This window comes from Capra hircus, chromosome 15 (assembly GCF_001704415.2).
Source record: "Capra hircus breed San Clemente chromosome 15, ASM170441v1, whole genome shotgun sequence".
Taxonomy (NCBI): domain Eukaryota; kingdom Metazoa; phylum Chordata; class Mammalia; order Artiodactyla; family Bovidae; genus Capra; species Capra hircus.
The window spans coordinates 20517068-20539127 of record NC_030822.1 but is presented as its reverse complement, the minus strand read 5'-3'; the positions used below and the strand labels follow the sequence as shown (position 1 = coordinate 20539127).

At 35.5% G+C, this 22060-nt stretch overlaps 1 protein-coding gene across 2 annotated transcripts in view; it reads left to right on the top strand.

The window, feature by feature from the left end:
• Window positions 1-22060, top strand: part of ELP4 (elongator acetyltransferase complex subunit 4) — a 233563-nt gene that overhangs the window by 57110 nt on the left and 154393 nt on the right. For both annotated transcript variants that reach the window (XM_018059296.1, XM_018059295.1), the window contains exon 5: window positions 10780-10919. In XM_018059296.1, coding sequence (XP_017914785.1) covers window positions 10780-10919 — 140 coding nt within the window. The remainder of the gene's footprint in view (window positions 1-10779; window positions 10920-22060) is intronic.

Sequence of the window (22060 nt, the reverse complement as noted above, 5' to 3'; positions counted from 1 at the left end):
ATTCCAATCCCAAAGAAGGGCAATGCCAAAAAATGTTCAGATTACCACACAATTGCACTTATCTCACACTCTAGCCAAGTAATGCTCAAAATTCTCCAAGCCAGGCTTCAACAGTACATGAACCATGAGCTTCCAGATGTTCAAGCTGGTTAGAAACGGCAAAGAAACCAGAGATCAAATTGCCAACATCCATTGGATCATTGAAAAATCAAGAGAATTCCAGAAAAACATCTACTTCTGCTTTATTGACTACACCAAAGCCTTTGACTATGTGGATCACAATAAACTGTGGAAAATTCTGAAAGAGATGGGAATACCAGATCACCTGACCTGCCTAAGAAATCTGTATGCAGGTCAAGAAGCAACAGTTAGAACTGGACATGGAACAACAGACTGATTCCAAATTGGGAAAGGTGTACATCAAGGCTGTATATTTTCACCCTGCTTATTTAACTTATATGCAGAGTACATCATGAGAAACGCTGGACTGGATGAAGCACAAGCTAGAATCAAGATTGCCAGGAGAAATATCAATAACCTCAGATATGCAGATGACACCACACTTATGGCAGAAAGCGAAGAAAAACTAAGGAGCCTCTTGATGAAAGTGAAAGAGGAGAGTGAAAAAGTTGGCTTAAAACTCAGCATTCAGAAAACTAAGATCATGGCATCTGGTCCCATCACTTCATGGCAAATAGATGGGGAAACAATGGAAACAGTGACAGAGTTTGTTTTCCTGGGCTCCAGAATCACTGCAGATGGTGACTGCAGCCATGAAATTAAAAGGCACTTGCTCCTTGGAAGAAAAGTTATAACCAACTTTGACAGCATATTAAAAAGCAGAGATATTACTTTGCCAACAAAGGTCCATCTGGTCAAAGCTATATTTTTTCCAGTAGTCATGTATGGATGTGAGAGTTGGACTATATATAAAACTGAGCGCTAAAAAATTGATGCTTTTGAACTGTGATGTTGGAGAAGACTCTTGAGAGTCCCTTGGACTGCAAGGAGATCCAACCAGTCCATCCTAAAGGAAATCAGTCCTGAATATTCATTAGAAAGACTGATGCTGAAGCTGAAGCTCCAATAATTTGGCCACCAGATGCATAGAACTGACTAAATTGAAAAGACCCTGATTCTGGGAAAGATTGAAGGTCGGAGAAGAAGGGGACGAAAGAGGATGAGATGGTTGGATGGCATCACCGACTCGATGGACATGAGTTTGAGTAAGCTCCGGGAGTTGGTGATAGACAGGGAAGGCTGGTGTGCTGCAGTCCATGGGATTGCAAATTGTCAGACAGGACTGAGTGACTGAACTGAACTGAACTGAAGGCAAAATGGTTAGCTGAGGAGGCTTTACAGATATCCATAGTACTTATTTCTTTTGTTTACTTTTCAGCCACCTTCTTCCAATTCCCCCTCCCACTACCCTCTACCTTTGGTACCCAACATTTAATCTTCTTTTCTATAAGTTAGTTTCTGTTTTATTTGCTTTTAGATTCCACATGTAAGTGAGATTTTACACCATTTGCCTTTTTCTTTCTGACCTATTTCACTTAGCATAATGCCACTAAGTTCTATCCTAGTTGTTTGCAAATAACAGGATTTTCTCATTTTTTAAAGACTAAACAACATTCCAGTATATATATCACAACTTCTTTATTCATTAATCCATCAATTGACACTCAGGTTGTTTCCATTTCTTAACTTGTAAATACAACTGCTATGAACTTGGGGATGCAGATACCTTTTTGAGTTAGTGTTTTCATTTCCTTTAAATATATTCCCAGAAGTATAATTACTGGATCCTATGGTAGTTCCACTGCACCAATTTACAATCCCACCAACATAGGACATCCACGCCAGCATTTGTTATCTCTTTACCTTTCCCATGATGGCTATTCTAATAGGCGTGAAGTAATTATCTTAACAACTTAGCATTGTGGTTTTAGCTTGTATTTCTGTAATGACTAGTGTTGTTGAGCATATTCTAATGTACCTGTTGGCCTTTTTAATATCATCTTTGGAAAAATGTCTATTCAGATCCTTTCTCCATTTTTTAAATTTTTTTTCCCTTTACTATTGAGTTATACAAGTTTTTAAATGCATTTTGGATATTAACCCCTTATCAGATACATGGCTTACAAAAACTTTTTCCCAGTCCATAGGTTATTTTTTCACTTGGTTGATTGTTTCTTTGGCTGTAAAGAAACTTTTTAGTTTGATGTAGTCAACTTGTTTTTTTAGTTTGTTGCATATGGTATCCAATCCATCCATATACATTACCAAGATCCATGTCAAGGAGTTTTATTCTTATGTTTTCTTTTAGGAGTTTCATGATTGTGGGTCTTACATTTAAGTCTTCAATGTGTTTCAAGTTAATTTTTGTGAGTGGAGTAATATAGGGGTTCATTTTCATTCTTTTGCATTTCAATTTTCCAGTTATCCCAATACCATTTATTGAAGAGAAGGTCTTTTCTTTTTTGAGTCTTCTTGGCTACCTTGTCGAACATCAGTTGACCATGTATGCTTGGGTTTATTTCTGGGCTTTCAAGTGTGTTCCAGTGTTCTATTTGTTTTTACGTCAATATCATACTGTTTTGATTAATATAGCTTTATCATACAGCTTAAAATCAAGAAGTGTGTTGCATCCTGCTTTGTTCTTCTTTCTCAAAATTTCTTAGGCTTTTGATGGTCTTTTGTGGTTTCATATAAATTTTAGTAGTGTTTTTTCTACTTCTATAAAACTTGCCATTAGAATCTTGATAAGCATTGTACTGAATCTATGAATCAAGGGTCCTCAACCTCCAGGCTACAGCCTGCTGGTTCTGCCTGTCAGATCAGGGGTGACATTAGATTAAAAATGAAATGCACAATAAATGTCATATGCTTGAATAATCCAAAATTATCCCTCCCTGACCTGCCCCAGTCCACGGAAAAATTGTCTTCCACAAAACTGGTCATTGGTGCCAAAAACATTGGAGACCACTGCTATAAATGACTTTTGGAAATGGCAACCCACTCCAGTGTTCTTGCCTGGAGAATCCCAGGGACGAGGGAGCCCGGTGGGCTGCCATCTGTGGGGTCTCACAGAGTCGGACATGACTGAAGCAACTTAGCAGCAGTATTAACATTTTAACAATATTAATTCCACAATCCATGAACATGGAATACCTTTCCATTTATTTGTATCTTCTTCAGTTTCTTTTATTAATGTCTTATAGTTTTCATAATAGAGATTTTTCACCTCCTTGGTTAAATTTACTTTTAAGTATTTTATTGTTTTTGATGTTATTGTAAATGGGATGATATTTCCTAAAAATTACTGAGCCCATGCAAGCCACAGCCACTGAAGCCCATGCTCTACAAGAGAAGCTACAGCCTTGAGAAGCCATTGCACCGTAACTAGAGAAAGCCCTCACACCGAACAAAGACCCAGCACAACCAAATAAATAAATAATATAGAAAGAAATGGGCTCACACATTTAGAAAACAAAACTAAATAAATGCATGGCACACTGTCAATCACATTACCTTCCTGCCAACCTCAGACACAGCTTTAGAATTCTCTGTGGAGTGTCTGGGTGGTTCCTACCAGTTAATGAGAATTTGAATTATGAGGTGAAATCCATTATGAGCCCACATATGAAAATATAAACTTCTCAAGATTGTATTCAAGATTTATACCAAGCCTACCTTTTTGGTCTGTGTCCTGTGTGTGCATAAAACACTGTATTCACCCATGCTATGAGAACTGCTCTATGGAAATTGCTTGTTTCTGCTGGCAGTGCTTTTCACTTTCTCACCAACTCATCCTTCTGCAAGTGTAAATAATATGTAATTATCTAGTTTCCTAGATTTGTTTCCATAATACCACATGTATTTTAAAGTACTTTTATACATTGTTTTTAATTAGTTGGTAGTATAATTCTTTTCTCCACCAGAAAGAATTCTGTATAGGGCAGGGAGCTTGTTTTATTTTCTCTTGTATCCCTAGCACCTGTATTAAAGCCATTTATTCATTCGGTCAGAAAATACTGATTAAGCATCATCTGTATACCAAGTATAAAATGTGTTGTAATGGGCATATATTAAGCAGTGGTTAATTGTTCTAATTCAGATGGGAATGGTGTTTGAATAGTATCATTTTTAAGTGTGATTTAAGTGACTGTGAACAAACTACAAATTGGAGAGGGAATACTTGCAGCTCATAAAATAGAATAAGAAATAGTCTACCATCTCAACTTTTAAGAACAGAAAAAATTGTAAAAAAAAGAAATTTAGGTGGCTCCTAAACATAAGAACAAATGCCAAATTTGTTATAATGAAAGAAATGTGAATTGCTAAATTAAAATTAATTTAATGCAAATTAAAACCTGCCATTTTTCTCTTACTAGACTGTCAGTAATCTAAAATGTTTGGTAAGACGTTAAATTAGCAAAGACAGGCAGAAACTAGTGCTCTCATGCTTTGCTGGTGGAAATGTAAGTAGCTTCCGTGGAGGGTAATTTGTCAGAATCCTTCAAAATTACAAAAACTGTACCCTTTGATTTTTTTATTGGAAATTTATATCATTAATATATTTACTCAGATGTAAAATTCAATATGCATGACCTGTATATGAGGCATGTTTTTTAATAGCAAAAAATTAGAAATAGTCTAAATGTCCATCAGTAAGCAACTAGTTGGAGAAGGCAATGGCACCCCACTCCACTACTCTTGCCTGGAAAATCTCATGGATGGAAGAGCTGTGGTCCATGGGGTCTCTAAGAGTCGAACACAACTGAGTGACTTCACTTTCACTTTTCACTTTCATGCATTGGAGAAGGAAATGGCAACCACTCCAGTGTTCTTGCCTGGAGAATCCCAGGGGTGGTGGAGCCTGGTGGGCTGCCGTCTATGGGGTCACACAGAGTTGAACACAACTGAGGTGACTTAGCAGCAGCAAGCAACTAGTTAAATAAACTGTGGTAAATGTGTGCAGTAGAAAACCATACATTTGTATTAAAAAGTAAAAGGAAGCTCAGCAGTCAGAAATTGTTGCAGAGATAGCTTAGATTGTGAATGAGAACCGGATATAAGAGGCCAGAATAAATGTAGTTGTTCTGCTTGGAAAATGTGAATTAATTTATAAGGATTAAAACAAGCAATGTAGGACTTAAACTTGAGAACCCTAATGGCAAAAACTTCATGCCTGTAATCTGGCAGATTCATTTAAGTAACTGGGCTTAAGGATAACTTTTGTAAAAAGTAACCGTATTTCTAATTTTTCTGCTGGTGTGTTCTGAAAGACATTTAGAATATAAACTCTAAATTGAATTTAGTTTTTGTGTAAAGATAGTATACCAATTCAGTTTTACTTTATATAAAATACTGGCATCTTCTATTTCCTTTTTTTTTTTTTTAACTCTTATCTGATCTTGGTTTTGGTCTTTTCATGGTCACTGACATTATTGAAGTGAAGTTGTCAGTGAAGATACGAGTAATTGAAACTAAGATTTTTCTTACTGCTTGTTATGAAATCTGTTTCAGTTGGGGAGAATTATTTCTTTATAATTGTGGTTGTTTCTCTCTGTGCTGTAATTGCAGACACTCTTCCTACCCCCTTTTATGTATGAGTAGTACTGCTTATTCTGCTTTTTCCTTTTAGAGTATGGTGTGCTTGCAGTTGTTACTATGGGAGTAAACTTCTGCGATGTTACACATTTACACGTAAACCTCAGTTTTCAAGGCTTAGAGCTTGAGTGTTTTAGAAGTTATGATTTTACAATGGTTTTCTCCAGGTGATTTACTTTCCCATTTTCTTCAAGACTCCACTAAAATATCACTTTATTGGGAATGTCTTCCTTTGTCACTCTATATAAAATAAAACTACTCTCTCATACCCTTTCACCACCATATTTTTCTTCCGAGAACTTACCATCACTTAGGATATAACGTATCATCCATCTCCTCTGACTAGAGTGTGAGTCAGTGGGAGAAAAAGATTTTGACTATTTTGTTTTCCTGGTCTATAGTAGGTGCTCAGCAGTTGTTTGTTGAATACAGGAGTGAATGAATTATTTGGTGTGTGAATTAAATGTTAAAGTGAGTTAAGTTGCATTAATGAATACACACCAAGTTGCAGCTAATTTTGAGTTTACACTCAGTGGACAAGCCTTCGTTTACTAGTATTTATAAGTAAGTTCTATCAAGTTTAGAAAATAGAGTCATCTTCTGACTTCTTTGCTTTTCTTTGAAATGTCACTAGCCTGTATATTTATTTGCCTGTCACAGAAATTTTGTACATGATGATTTACTAAGACTGATAAACTTTGATGATGAGCTGTCATTATCTACTTTATAAATCCAGACCTTATCTTGCCATTATCAGTTTAAAAACAACAGTAATACCCTGATTTTCTGTATTTTACTTGAGATAAAATATAGTTAATACTATTATGAGTAAAGTTTAATCAAGTAGTCCAAAGCATAATGTAACAGAAAGACATTCTGTTGATTTTCAGAGATGCCTTTTAATATAAATTATCTCTCAGTCCTAAGAATATAGTCCTATTCCCATTTAGGGAATGCAAAAAAGGATAAGTACACTTAAATAAATAACACTAGCTCAATAAGCATAAAGTAGTGCTTCTTCCCATTGGAGGGGTGTATAGTTTGTAGATGCCAACTTTCCTTCATCCTGTGATTTTGATTTTCTCTCCTGGGTGGACACGTGTCCTTCTTTCCTATCAAATCATTAAACCAAACTTTGTTCCCTGTTCACCGCAAGGACTGATAAAAGTGAAAAAGTGTTAGTTGCTCAGTTGTGTCCACCTTTGCAAATCCATAGACTAGCCTGCCAGGCTCCTCTTTCCCTGGAGTTCTTTAGGCAAGAATAAATACTAGAATGGGTTGTCATTCCCTTCTCCAGGGAATCTTCCTGACCCAGGAGTGTCTCCTGCATTATAGGCAGATTCTGTACTGCCTGAGCCACCTAGGAGGCCCATGCCCTTCCAAGGATGATGGCCTGCAGCTTATTCTGAGACTTAATTTGTTTAATACTGTAGAGCTCTACTACCAAGGCTTAGAACGGCAATTTGTAACAGCATATTAGATCTCTATTATATTAAATCCTCATTACACTTCGGCTTCTCATCTTAGTAGTTCAGCTACAACAGTCCAGTGATAGATATATACATGTTTCAGATGACAACAAATACCGTTTTTCCAGGAGAGCAGTGTAATGGCAAAGGATAGTGATGGATCTTATGATTCTCTAGTGAATCATAACACAATAATAATAATTAATAATATTTATGTAGTACTTGATAATTTATAAGATATTCGTTTCCAGTATTTCATTAGATTCTTACAATAGTCTGGTAAAATGGTTATTATTTGCTCTGGTTTCTAATGATTGAACTGATGCTCAAAATGGTTTATAACCTTTCAGATTCTTGCTTTGTGTTATGCCGTACTGAGAAACAAAAAATGATAACGCTAAGAAAATGTCTTGTTTGGACTGTTTTTTTTCTGGTGCAGCTGTTGTCTGAATTTTTGCTTTCTTTCTGACATATTCATGGTGAGGGAGGGTATTGTTTGGCCGCTGCTCTTGAAAACCTTTAGCATGGTAAATTTTTATTGAAACATTCTGTTTTACTCTCTTCCACAGCTGACAAAGTTAAAGGGTAGTTTATGAATGTGAATTAAGTGTTCATTATGTAAAACTATACCAAACTGAGTAGTTATTGATTGGAATAGTTATTGATGATAGTTTTTTTAGTGCATTTTTTGTTTCAGGAAGTTGACAGTTTTTCATGGATTACCATTATTATTATTATATTTAAAGCATTCAGTGACGTTTTTAAAAGGAAATATTTTAAGTCTTTATTTTACAATTCTAGACCTCGGAAGATTTCACAACATTTCAATCATCTGATGATATGTTAACGCTCTGTGTCTTGGATAGAAAAAAAACTTACAAAATTGTTTTTCCTGTAAGAGTATTTATTTTTCATTTTTATTGCAGCATTAAAGTTTTTCATCACTGAATAAATGTTTAATGTCTACCCTATAAATATTTCAGTTGCCATTATCTAATCTTAATTTCTAAAAAAAAGTAATAATTTAATTGTAATTTTAAATTTTTCCAAATAAATTTTTACATTTTGATGAATTGTGTTCTGTGTGTAGACTGTCACAGGATGAAATGAATTTTCTGCCTTGATTCATCCCAAATCTCAGATTTCGATGACATTAATATTATAATTAGAAACATTGGTAGAGACGGCAACTTAAAAAGCATGCTTTGCTTCTTGGCAATTTAGCATATTTCTCAAAGTGCATAGGACTTCAAGAACCTTCAGTCCACTAATAAATTTATTAACTTAAAAGAAGCGAAAATCTCTCTTTCTTTCTCTCTCCCCATGGCCAGTCTGCTAAAATAGATTATTCATGCTTATTTGATTCAGGTAGGCTTTTGCAAGCTTCCCCACTAGGCCTGGGAATGTGGTACACTGAGGCCTTTTCAGAGGCTTCTGACAGAGACCAGGCTTTTATTGCATGGTGTTTTATTATTACCAAATCCTAGTCTCCACCCAGTTTGTAGGCACTCCGCTTATTCTTTTGAATCAGGAAAGGTTATCACCTACCTTAATCCATGCAGCAGTATGGATTAAGGACACCAGTGTGCCCCAGGATTCTCAAAGAGGATCCTGGAAACTTCTTGTTTCTTCTTTTTTGCTGTCTTTACTAAATTCTATTGGGCCTTAGAGGGATTTGCATCTGAAATGGGCAACCTGGTGTTTTTCTCAATGAAGACATCAGATCAAAGTTCAGTTAGTCAAGGCCTTTCTAAAACATTAAGGGGGCTTGGACGCACACAATAAAAAGATGAGCTCTAGCAGAGATTGCAGTAAAAACATTTTGAACCATAATCCGGATAAAGAATAGATTATAGGCCAAAGAACAGACCTTGTTTAAATTGCTTTAGACTAATAACTTTACATTTAAAAACCTTACACCCTCTTTTTAAGAAACAAATTTTAATGTGACATAATGTACTTGTTAGCAATTTCGTGGCAAATGGATAAATCATGTTTTTGAAACCATACATCTGTATATATTGTATTGAAAAGATTAGATTAAGCCAATTGATAGGTCTCTTTTATTAATGAAAACAAATAGTACCTTATGGAGGAATGAAGAGCTGTTCTATATACCAAATGAATGACAGACCCCCAGACTCTGAATCTGAGAATAGTGTTTCTACTAGACTTCAATTTTTTAAATTCTGTATTACTGTATAATTTGAGGTTTGTAAGGATTTAATTTAGTATGAATTTCTGAAGTCTTAAAATGCAAACACCTAGTGGCAAGCGAATGTCTGTTTCTTCTCTGAATTACGAAATTGTCACTTACTTAGTAAAACAAGTTAAGAGCCTACTCTGTACAGTTCCTCAGTTTCCATAAATATTACCTAGTTTTGTTTAGTGTTCTGAAATTTTTGTGTTTTGTAGCATTCAAGGCAGTGAAAATTAAGTAAATAAAGATCAGAGATTTTATTAGAAACTATTTCCATGCAGAGTCTGTTAGTAGTTCAACTCTAAATAAAGGTATATTTGGATAGAGATATATTTTGAATGTGCTGACTGAAAGAAATCAGCCCAGAGTCCATTCAAATCAGTGTAATATTAATGTTTTATTACTAGGGTTCAGCTGTCCTGTGTAATTAAATTCAGCATCAGTAGTTATTAAAGTTTCCTCTAAGAAAGAGAATTGTTTGGAGAAATCATTAGTGGAGGGCACAAAAGAGGAATTATCAATGAACTAACAATGAATATGCCAGATTTCTGATTTAACTAAGAGAACTTGTATACATTTTCCCACTTTATCATGTGCCTTCTTCCTGTCTGGAATACCTCAATATATTTTATACAGTAAGCTTAACTTTGTTTGTAAGAAGTTTTGAATACTGTGTATACACATGGTATTACGAGAATTTAGTTTTAATATGATGCTCAGTTTAATGTATATAAATAGTGAGTTTCTTTTGGACCCCTCTTCAATGAATTAACTTGGCTTAAGTTTTCTAAACTGTAAATTTATTTTATTGCTAAAACTTGAAGTCTTAAACATGAATTGAGTTATCTATATAAAATTTTTAAACCGAGAGAGAGATTTGAAGAGATCATAAAAAAAGCAAAGTGAAAGTTGCTCAATCGTTGCCGACTCTTTGCGACTCCATGCAGTATAGAGTCCATGGAGTTCTCCAGGCCAGAATACTGGAGTGGGTAGTCTTTCCCTTCTCCAGGGGATCTTCCCAACCCAGGGATTGAACTCAGGTCTCCCGCATTGCGGGCAGATTCTTTACCAGCTGAGCCACCAGAGAAGCCCAAGAACGCTGGAGTGGGTAGCCTATCCCTTCTGCAAGGGATCTTCCCAACCCAGGAATCAAACCGGGGTCTCCTGCATTGCAGGCAGATTCTTTACCAACTGAGCTATCAGGGAAGTTCCCCTCTGCAAAAAAGCAAAGAGATGGTTAATTTCATATAAAACTTAGGGAACCACCGGGAGTGAAGATACATGAGAGATGTAAAGGTTGATCTCTAACTATAAATAGCTTACAATAACAAAGATTGTTGCCTGCTTTTTTGAAATTTAATGTCTACATATATCAGTTCTTCCATATTTTCATTAAAATTCATAAATATATCAGTATTTTGCTGAATGTAGTATAAACAAATTACAGTTTAAAGAAAAGAAATTTTTAACAACCAGTGTGGGTTTTCTTATCAGGGTGGACCAGTATTATCTTCAGGATTTGGTCACGATTATGATATATCAAAAAGGATACCACAAGAACTCATTGAGACCTCAAAGTGGCATGGATTTTTTCTCCCAGAAAAAATATCATCAACTTTTAATGTAGAATCCTGGTAAGTTAATGATTTCAATTCTGATTTCAAAGGTTAGTAAAATACATGTTTACCACAGTGTTTGAAAGAATGCCTATTTAAAGGAATAAATCCTAATAAATGTTAGTTTTCTAGGTAATATGTAACCATAATATTTTATGTTATTTCATTATATGTGATTTTTCTAATCCTATAACTGTTGGACCTATCATTACTCTTTAATTTGAAACTTGGCAAATCTGGATACCAAATTTGTAATAACTACTGTTTATTTTCAATAAAATGTGAAATAATTCAGTAATAGGATCTTTCAGCCCTAAACACACAAGACACATAAATTTTGCTTATTGATAATAATAGCAGTGAAAATGGTATAAAATCATGCTGTTGCTCCATGTTTTTGATACATAATAAACCAACACAACATATTCCTACTGCTACTAACTTTATTAAGGCAAAACTCTGAAAATTAAAGACTTGACATTGAATAATTTCTAAAGTGTTAGGACTATAAGGAGATCAAACCAGTCAGTCCTAAAGGAAATCAATCCTGAATAGTCATTGGAGGGACTGATGCTGAAGCTGAAGCTCCAATACTTTGGCCACCTGATGCGAAGAGTTGACTCATTAGAAAAGACCCTGATGCTGGGAAAGACTGAAGGCAAGATAAGAAGGGAAGGAGAGGATGACATGGTTGCATGGCATTACCAATTCAATGGACATGAGTTTGAGCAAGCTCCAGGAGATGGTGAAGGACAGGGAAGCCTGCGTGCTGCAGTCCATGGGGTTGCAGAGTCAGACACGACTGAGCAACAGAACAACAATAAAGAAATACTTAATTTTAATTCATATTGCAGTTGAATCAAGGGAAGGTTTTCACAGAATAGGTTGTTGCCTCACAGAATAGGTTGTTGCTTCACAGAATAGGTTGTTTTCTTTTACAATGTAAACCATTATTTTCAAAATGAAATGAGTTAGTAAATGTTGATTTATGATTTAAAAATCTAGAGTCTCTTTCCCAGAAATATTGCCTGAGAGTTTAATGAAGACTATTCCATTTATTTGATTTTATTGATTATACTAGTTTCTAATTTTTGTCATTCACTGAACCAGACATATACGTACACATACTTTGGAAATAGATTAAAATAATGTCTCCATGATTTCTCAAAAAGTAAATCATAAAACCCAGATTCAAAGTTGGTTCTTTCTGTTAGCAGTAATCCTATACTGTCTCCATTCATGGAGTGCTTAGGGAAATGAAAAATGTATATTAATTATAATGTAAATACATAAAAAGAGATATAGTGTTACTTTTGTAATTTAAAAAATTAAAGATAAAACCTTTTAAGCCAGAAAATACAAAGTGGTTTTCATTCACTTAGCAACTAAAGTGATGGAAAATCAACATTTGTCAATTAACCTGATCAATATCAGGTAATGTTCCAGACATTAGACCATGGGCTATCTCATTTATCCTCCAAACAACCCTATAAGAGAAGCAGTATTATCCCCACTTTATAGGAAACTTGAGGACAAAGACACTGAGCAGCTTTACCACTATTTTAGTCTGTGAGTGAGTAAAGCTGACACCAAACCCAAGTGTCCGAAACCCTCTGCTCTCTTTTCTTTACCAGGCTGTCTCCATCTACTGCCGTAGTAAATGTATAACCCAACAAGAACCTGGGCACCAGAAAAATTATACCTTGATTAGATATGGGGATGTAGTTTTTTAAATATATTTTAAAAATATTTTTGAGAACTAACGGTTTTACATGAAACAGGAAAATTTATAGATTTTAATTATCAAGGCAGTATTTCATTTCATAGTAGTTAACTGATAATTCATTTATTTCATATTAAACTTAAATGCTTAATTAAATGTAATTAAACTTTAAACATGTAATTAAATTAATTTTGAAAATGGGTACTTTACCATGTGAGATTTATTTTATGAAAAGCGTGTGCTCATTTCACTAAAATGAACTTTACTGGTTCATTTATAAAACGATAAAGCTAAGCCTTACACTTGTCCATACTTTTCCTATAATTAAGATGAGAGAATATGGCTGTGTCTATCATGTATGAGGATATAATATATAATTTTATAATTTCTAAAGGCACTGTTGAAACCTATAAAGTTTTTTTTTTTTTAACAGAAGAACTGAAGGTCATTTGAAATCTGTAATAACTAAAATTACTGGTATATTTGCCAATGGAAAATGTTCATACCTACAGTTTAAACTTTCAAATTAAAGCCTGGTTGTAGAATCTTGAAATGTGTCACAATAATATTGCCTAGATAATTTTGTTTTGGTATTTTACTGTTATAAATTTGATCACCTCAAACATAAAACAAGAGAAAAACTGATTTTGAGAATAATTCTAAAATAGTTTACAATTTGTTTTTTTTAATTTGATGTTGTTTTGAGTTAAGCTTTGCTAATAGGTATGTCCAAGCACAGTTCTTTTTCCCTGCTAGAAAGATATTGTCATCCTTTATTATTTATTCATGAATCTACTAACATACTGCTTAACCTACTGTTACAGACTGAATGTTAGTATTCATTCCATCCACCCCCTTCCCCAAATTCATATGTTGAAACCCTAATACCCAAAATTTGGAGATAGGGCATTTGGGAATTAGTAAGATGAGACCTAGGTTTGATCCCTGGGTTGGCAAGATCCCCTGGAGAAGGAAAAGGCTACCCATTCCAGTATTCTGGCCTGGAGAATTCCATGGACTGTGTAGTCCATGAGGTCGTGAAGAGACAGACACGACTGAGCGACTTTCACTTTCACTTTTGATGAGGTTTTGAGGGTGGGGCCCTGGTGTGATAGGATGGTGATGTTGAAAAAGAAGGAGAGACACTGAGTTCTCTACTCTCTCCTTGAGTAAACACCCAGGAAAAGCCATGTGAGCTCACAGCGAGAAGGTGACCATCTGCAACCCAACACTAACCCTGGCTCTCACCAGACACCAGCCCTGCTGGCACCATGATCTTGGACTTCTGCTCTCCAGAACAGCAATAAAATTAATTCCTGGTGTTTAAGCCACCCAATATTTTGTTCTAGTACCCCAAATCAACTAATTCACCCACTATATTGTAAAATGGTACTTTTAAAATGATAAATATGTTGGGTCTTTAATACTGAGTTTGCATACAGTTGGTAGTAAATAATTGATTTTGTTTTGATGTGGTCTTTTTTTTTTTAATTCAAGATTTTACTTTTACATATCTATGCTAACAATAGCTGCTACTGCTAAGTCACTTCAGTCGTGTCTGACTCTGTGCGACCCCATAGACGACAGCCCACCAGGCTCCCCTGTCCCTGGGATTCTCCAGGCAAGAACACTGGAGTACCAGGTTGCCATTTCCTTCTCCAGTGCATGAAAGTGAAAAGTGAAAGTGAAGTCGCTCAGTCGTGTCCGACTCTTAGAGACCCCATGGACTGCAGCCTACCAGGCTCCTCGTCCATGGGATTTTCCAGGCAAGAGTACTGGAGTGGGGTGCCATTGCCTTCTCCGAACAATAGCTAGTAGTAGCTAAAAGTTTTGTATTAACTAGAATGAACTGAATTCTAAGAGAAGTAGTTATCTTTCTGGGAGAATTTCTAGGAGAAAAACAGTGGGAAGTGGATAGGAATATTATTTATAATTTTAGACTTCATTTTTCTTATCCTGCAAAGTCTCTTTACCATAGTAAATGAAACTTCTGTATAAACCTCTGTAGTGTTTTCCTAGACAAATTGTAGCTGTGTTCCCCATATGTTCCTACTAATATTCCTTTGTTTGTACTTTTGTCAAAACACTAATTTCATTACAATTAACTATTTGTTTTGTCTATATTCTTATGTTCCCAACAAGCTTAGGAAATCCTTGAGGAAAAGTTATAATTTTTTTCATCTATTTATTGTCTGAATCTAGGATGCAAGTATTAAGTTGATAATCAATGAATTAGTGAATCAAAGAATAAAATGTAGTTATAACTCATTTTAACTATAGTCTTGTTCTTAGCACAGAGATTTAGTGGGATGAAACCAATAACTGAAACATAGCCATGTAAGAGTATATTTTACTTCAAAAATGCAGATTTTTTTCTTAGATTGAGAAACAGAGCTCCACAGTATATTTAGAAGTTATAACTTGAAAATTTACTCACGAAAAAGGAATTTTGGAAGAGAGCTTCTGGGTGAGATTAAAGGTTCATAACAGAATCATATAGTTATAGAAGTAGACTATAAACTACTCTATTCAAAAGATATATAGTAAATGATATAATATACAAATCTCAGAGCTAACGAAAAGCAAAGATATAAGTGTGAAGAGGAATTTTATCTACCTGTTTATCTGCTGGTGATATCATTAAAGTAAAAAGATGCTCTCTGAAACTGTAGAAAGAGAACTATTATCCTGAACCTCATTTTGACCAATGAAGAGAAATGACTTGCTTATATGTTTACCTTTCTTTCTTCTTTCTGTTCCTCAAGGGGGCCTTTGGATACATGGAATTTAATTGGATCATTCTAGCATGCCATTTTCATTGGTTGTCTTGTTATCTTCCACCTTATTCCCACATTCCTAATCCTAGTCATCTTGCCCATAGACGTACTCTCTCTTATTTATGTATTTTATGTATATTCTTTCATATTTCTAGTCTTCCTTCAATAAAGCAGTTGTTGAACCTTGTTTCCCTTGTCTCTCTCCAACAACTGTCTCTCTCCAATTGTTGACCCTTTCTCTGTCTCACTCCCTATATTCAATCTATCAGTAAATCCTGTCAACTGTATCTTCAGTGTATCCAGATCCTGATCACTTCTGGCATCCCTTATCTCCACCATGCTAAACCTAAGTCACCCATATTTCTTGCCAGGACTCTTGGCATAGCCTCCTAATTAATCTTGCTCCCTGCTTTTTGGTAGCTCTTATTTTTGTGTCCAAAACAGCCCTCATGAACTTTTTTACATAGTATTGTCCAATAGCACTTTCTTCAAGGATGGAAGTTTTCTATGCTTGTAGTGTCCAAAATAGCAGCCACAAGCCACATGCAACTAATAATGAGTATTTTCAATGTGACACTGAAATTTTTATTTTATTAATTTAAGTCTAAGTAGCTATATATGACTTCAGTTCAGTTCGGTCGCTCAGTTATGTCCAACTTTTTGCAACCTCATGGACTGCAGCACGCAACCCTTCCCTGTCCATCACCAACTCCTAGAGTTTACTCAAACTCATGTCCACTGAGTCGGTGATGCCATCCAACCATCTCATCCTCTGTCATCCCCTTCTCCTCCCACCTTCAATCTTTCCCAGCATCAGGGTCTTTTCTATTGAGTCAGTTTGCCCCATCAGGTGGCCAAATTATTGGAGTTTCAGCTTCAGCATCAGTCCTTCCAAAGAATATTCAGGACTGATTTCCTTTAGGATGGACTGGCTGGATCTCCTTGCTGTCCAAGGGACTCTCAAGAGTCTTCTTCAACACTGCACAGTTCAAAAACATCAATTCTGAGGCAGTCTGTTTTCTTTATAGTCCAACTCTCACATCCATACATGACTACTGGAAAAAACACAGCTTTGACTAGATGGACCTTTGTTGGCAAAGTAGTCTCTGCTTTCTAATATGCTGTCTAGGTTGGTTATAACTTTTCTTCCAAGGAGCAAGTGCCTTTTAATTTCATGGCTGCAGTCACCATCTGCAGTGATTTTGGAGCCCAGAAAAATAAGATCAACCACTATTTCCACTGTTTCCCCATCTATTTGCCATGAAGTGATGGGACCAGATGCCATGATCTTAGTTTTCTGAATGCTGAGTTTTAAGCCAACTTTTTCACTCTCCTCTTTCACTTTCATCAAGAGGCTCTTTAGTTCTTCTTCACTTTCTGCCATAAGGGTGGTGTCATCTGCATATCTGAGGTTATTGATATTTCTCCTGGCAATCTTGATTCCAGGTTGTGTTTCTTCCAGTCCAGCATTTCTCATGATGTACTCTGCATATAAGTTAAATAAGCAGGGTGACAATATACAGCCTTCATGTACTCCTTTCCTGATTTGGAACCCATTTGTTGTTCCATGTCCAGTTCTAACTGTTGCTTCTTGACCTTCATACAGCTTTCTCAGGAAGCAGGTCAGGTGGTCTGGTATCCCCATCTCTTGAAGAATTTTCCAGTTTGTTGTGATCCACACAGTCAAAGGCTTTGGCGTAGTCAATAAAGCAGAAGTAGGTGTTTTTCTGGAACTCTCTTGCTTTTTCGATGATCCAACAGATGTTGGCAGTTTGTTTTCTGGTTCCTATGCCTTTTCTAAATCCACCTTGAACGTCTGGAAGTTCACAGTTGATGTGCTGTTGAAGCCTGACTTAAAGAATTTTGAGCATTACTTTGCTAGCGTGTGAGATGAGTGCAATTGTGCTGTAGTTTGAGCATTCTTTGGCTTTGCCTTTCTTTGGGATTGGAATGAAAACTGACCTTTTCCAGTCCTGTGGCAACTGCTAAGTTTTCCAAATTTGCTGGCATATTGAGTGCAGCACTTTCCCAGCATCATCTATTAGGATCTGAAATAGCTCAACTGGAATTCCATCACCTCCACTAGGTTTGTTCATAATGATGCTTCCTAAGGCCAACTTGACTTCGCATTCCGTGTGTGGTAAGTACTGTGTTATTAGACAGTACAGTTTTATAGCATTAGTCAGCTCTTATCACTCCTCTGGCTCAAACCTTTAATGACATTCCATCTCACTCAGAATAAAAAAACTATATGCAAACAGAGATCCATAAGGTCTACATGTCCTTACCTAATTTGGTTCCTTGCTGCCTCTCTGATCTTTTTGATATCATTGTGGTTGTGGAAAGAGTAAAGGGAATATCAAGAATGCTTTTAGACATGAGAACTAGGATAGTGCCATTTACAGGTGTAAGTAAGCATAACCATATATCTAACAATATTTATTGAGCACCTTCTCTGGTGTGAATAACTTGTATGCTCCTGAGTACCTTTTATGAGCCTAGAATCATGTTAAGCTCTAGGTATAAACTGTTATCCTTGACCATTTATAGCTTAAAAAAGGATAATTAAAAAAAAATTTTTTGGAATAAGAAAGTATAATTTTAAAAAAATTAATAAAACAAGAAGGGACTTCACTGGTGGTCCAGTGATTAAGACCACACTTCCAGTACAGAGGGGCGCAGGTTCAGTCACTGGTCGGGGAACTAAGATCCCACATGCCATGGGGCACAGCCAGAAAGAAACAAGTAAACAGATAAAGATCTCATTATGAATTGTGATAAGTAGTATAAAGACAAAGAACACTCTCCATACATTGAGGGGGGAGGGAATAAACCTTGTGTTATTTTAGGATGAGACCTTTCTGAAGACCTGAACCTGAGACTTGAAAAAAATCATAAGAAGAAAAAAGTTGTCTTACAGAGAGCACTAAGCCAAGAAGTGTTCTTGGCTTAGGGAACAGCAGGTGTACTAGGAAAGGAAAGTAATCGGTATTTTCAAGTACCTGAAAGGCCTAGTTGTTGAAACAGAGTGAGTGATAACAAGTGTTACAAAGATGAGTTCAGAGAAATACGGTTGATGAGTTCAGAGAAATAGGCAGGTGTCATACCATGCTTTAAAAATTTATTCATGAAGGGATATAGGTAGAAGCACTTTCTACCTATATTCCCTGGGCTTCCCATAGGGCATATATAGGGCTTCCCAGGTCGCTTGACAGTAAAGACTCTGCCTGCCAATGAAAGAGACATGGGTTCGATCCCTGGGTCAGGAAGATCCCCTGGAGAAGGATTGCAGCCCACTCCAGTATTCTTGCCTGGAAAATCCCACAGCCAGAGGAGCCTGATGGGCTACAGTCCATAGGGTCGCAAAGAGTCAGACACGGCTTAGTGACTAAACAGCAACAGCAATACTGTTTTGCATAAAATTTTATATAGCTTTTCTGAAATTCTTTTTTAACAAAAATTCAGTACACATTAATTTAGGTTCTTAAATATACTTAGTGATGTTTGGTCGAAAAAACTCATGAAAGACTGGAAGCTAAATGCTCGTCTTACACTATGAGATTCAGTATATATATACATCAGTATTGGAAAGGCTATGAGTGAAATGCCAGAATTAAATAGTTATAATAACTCTGTTTATGTTTGTTTATTGGTAAAATATTCTTCAGAATCAAACATTTTTATCATCATGCTTCCTAACATCCCACAGCAATTTTTCTCAGTAAAGAAAGGGATTGATTCAGAGCAGTATCTGAAAGAACGTTCATCAAACTGTTAACAATGTTTGCCTTTGAGTGGTGGATTTTGGAGTTTTACTTTCTATCCCTTATGTGTTTTTTATGTTTGAATTTTTATGATGAAAACATTTTTTTCATAAAGGAAAGCAATTTCAAATAAGTGTATAAAGTCTACCCCTTTGGGGATAATATAATGAAATCTTTATATCTCATATCAAACTATATTTCCAAACAGTTAAAGATTTAAATACAATAAATTAAATTATAAAGTAATAGAAGAAAATTAAAGAGAGTGTTTAAAATCTTGGAGTGGGGAAATAGCAAACAGTATATCTAGTGATTCTCTTTGGAGGAATTAGAACTCTTTGGAGAAATCTTTGATTCAAAGGAAAGAAAAAAATAAATCTGTAACAGTTTTTTATTCTTAGATGTCCTTGAAGAATGATGAGGGCATGTCAAAAAGATAAGAAGCCAGCTCAAAAGAACTCCCACTGGCCAAAGAAAAGACAATTTGAGCATCAAAATAAATAAATATAGTAATGGATTGTAACCCATTTAATAAAACAGGAAGTCATGAATATTTATAGACAAAAATGAGCAAATAAATACATTATTAACAAACAAGATATTTACATACCCTCAAAATACCTTCCCACAAAATTACTGATGACTAAAAAGGGGACAGTATAATTTTATGGTGAAGAAGCCTGGTAGACATCACCTTAATCAAGTTAAGGTCACCAGTAATGGGGCAAATTGAAGTTATGTATCCCCTGACAGCATGAAGTAAAAAGAACTCAGCAACATTTCTGTGATATTCCTACCAGGTATTCATAATGTGAATATACCCATGAGGAAACATCAGACAAACCCAAATTGGGAACATTCTACCAAATGGCTGGCCTGGAATCCTCAAGTGTCAGGATTATAAAAGTCAAGGAAAATGTGAGGAATTTCCAGGTTGAAGGAGGCTGAAGAGACAATTTGAATGTAACACATGATTCTGAATTCAATCCTTTTGCGATGAAGGATGATACCAGCACAAGTGGCAAAGCTTGAATGGGATCTAAAGATTTTGATGGTAGTATCCATTTCCTAATTATATCAATATCCCAAGTAAGATGGCTATATTACTATTATATAGGGGAATGTTTTTGTTTGTAGGAATCATATCCCAAATTATTAAGAAGTGATGGGTCATCATGTCAGCAACTTATTCTCTAGTGAAATAGAGAATAAAGATTTTTGTTTTATATATATAACTTTTCTATAAATTTGAGATTGTTTCAGAATTTTTAAAAGTACAAATATGTGTATATATAGATATATATATACTTATACATATTTAGTAAATTAAAGCCATTTTTAAATTACTAAGAAAAAGTTGAGTGCCCTAATGCAAAATGGGCAGAAGAAATCAAGAAGCTGTTCTCCAAAAAGTTACGGAAATAGCTAATAAGGCTAACTAGTAATCAAAGAAATGTAAGCAAAAACCAAAAAGATATATACTATGATACTAGAGATATATACAACAAAGACAAATACTGTGTACCATTTTTTCAGCTACTAAATATTTAAAATGATAATGTGTTGTGTTAAAGATAGTGTGGAGAAACAAATGTCACTCATGTTAATTGTACAAGTGTGCCTTGTTAAAACAATTCTAGGAAAGTATGTCAAAAGTGAGAGTATACATTATCGTTGTTGCCATCATACCATTTATAGGAATCAGTAAAATTATTTCTTCTTTGGGAAAAAATAAAACTACTTCAGCCAGTTTTTCAATCTAGACAATCAGCTCTCTTTTCCCTATCCCATTCTTTCCTTTGAGAAAAACACATTTGGAGTTCAGTTTCTCCTTATAGGTCCACAAATGAACAGTGGTCATGTTCATTGTGCCTTCCACATTACTTAGCTCACTCCTGAAAGTAGCTTATTAAAAGATGTACTATTAAAAGACTTAACAAGTGAAAACACTTATTAAGGTACATATATACAAAAAGATACATGCATCTCAATCTACATAGTGGAATTATTTCCAATAACCAAGATATGAAAGCAAGCTAAGGGTCCATTAATAGATGAGTGGATAAAGAAGATATGATATACAATGAAATATTACTTAGTTATTGAAAAATGGAATTTTGCCATTTGCAACATCATGGATGGACCTGGAGAGTATTATGCTTAGTGAAATAAGTCAGAGAAAGACAAATACTATGTTATCACTTATGCATGGAATCTAATGAATAAAGCAAAGCAGCAACAGACTCACAGATATGGAGAGCAAACTAGTGGTTACAGGCTGAGAGAGGGAAAGGAGGAGGGGCAGGATAAGGATAGGGGATTAAAAAGTACAAACTACTATGTATAAAATAAATAAACTATGCAGAAGCCGCATGCGAGCATTTGACTTTACTGAGACCACTGTACTGTTGGCTACCACCTCTCACCTGCCTTGATACACTCTTCCAGCTAATTAACCATCTTGATCCATGGTCAGCTTTAATCTTCACTTCCTTGCCCTTCTTTTGCTTTGTTTCACTTTCTCAGCAAAACTACTATTCTAGTTAAATGGTACTCTGAGTGAAAAGACAGAAAGTGATGGTTGTAGGGAGGAGAGTGTATGAACTGAGATTATACAAGGATAGCAGTTACTGATGATGACAAGATCTAAGGTATGACCATGGAAATGGGTATTAGAGGTTGAATGGAGACAAGATTGTTGGAAGAGAGGTGATCAAGAAACTGAAAGGACAGGGTGTTTGAAAGATGAGTAATGACACAGAGTTGGAGAAATGACAGCACTAAAGATGGGTAGCAGGAGACATAATCTAGTGACTTTTTTATATCAATAATTAATGCAAATCAGACTAATTGAACTGAATTATTTTTCATGAAAGATCATAACCATTCTCAGCA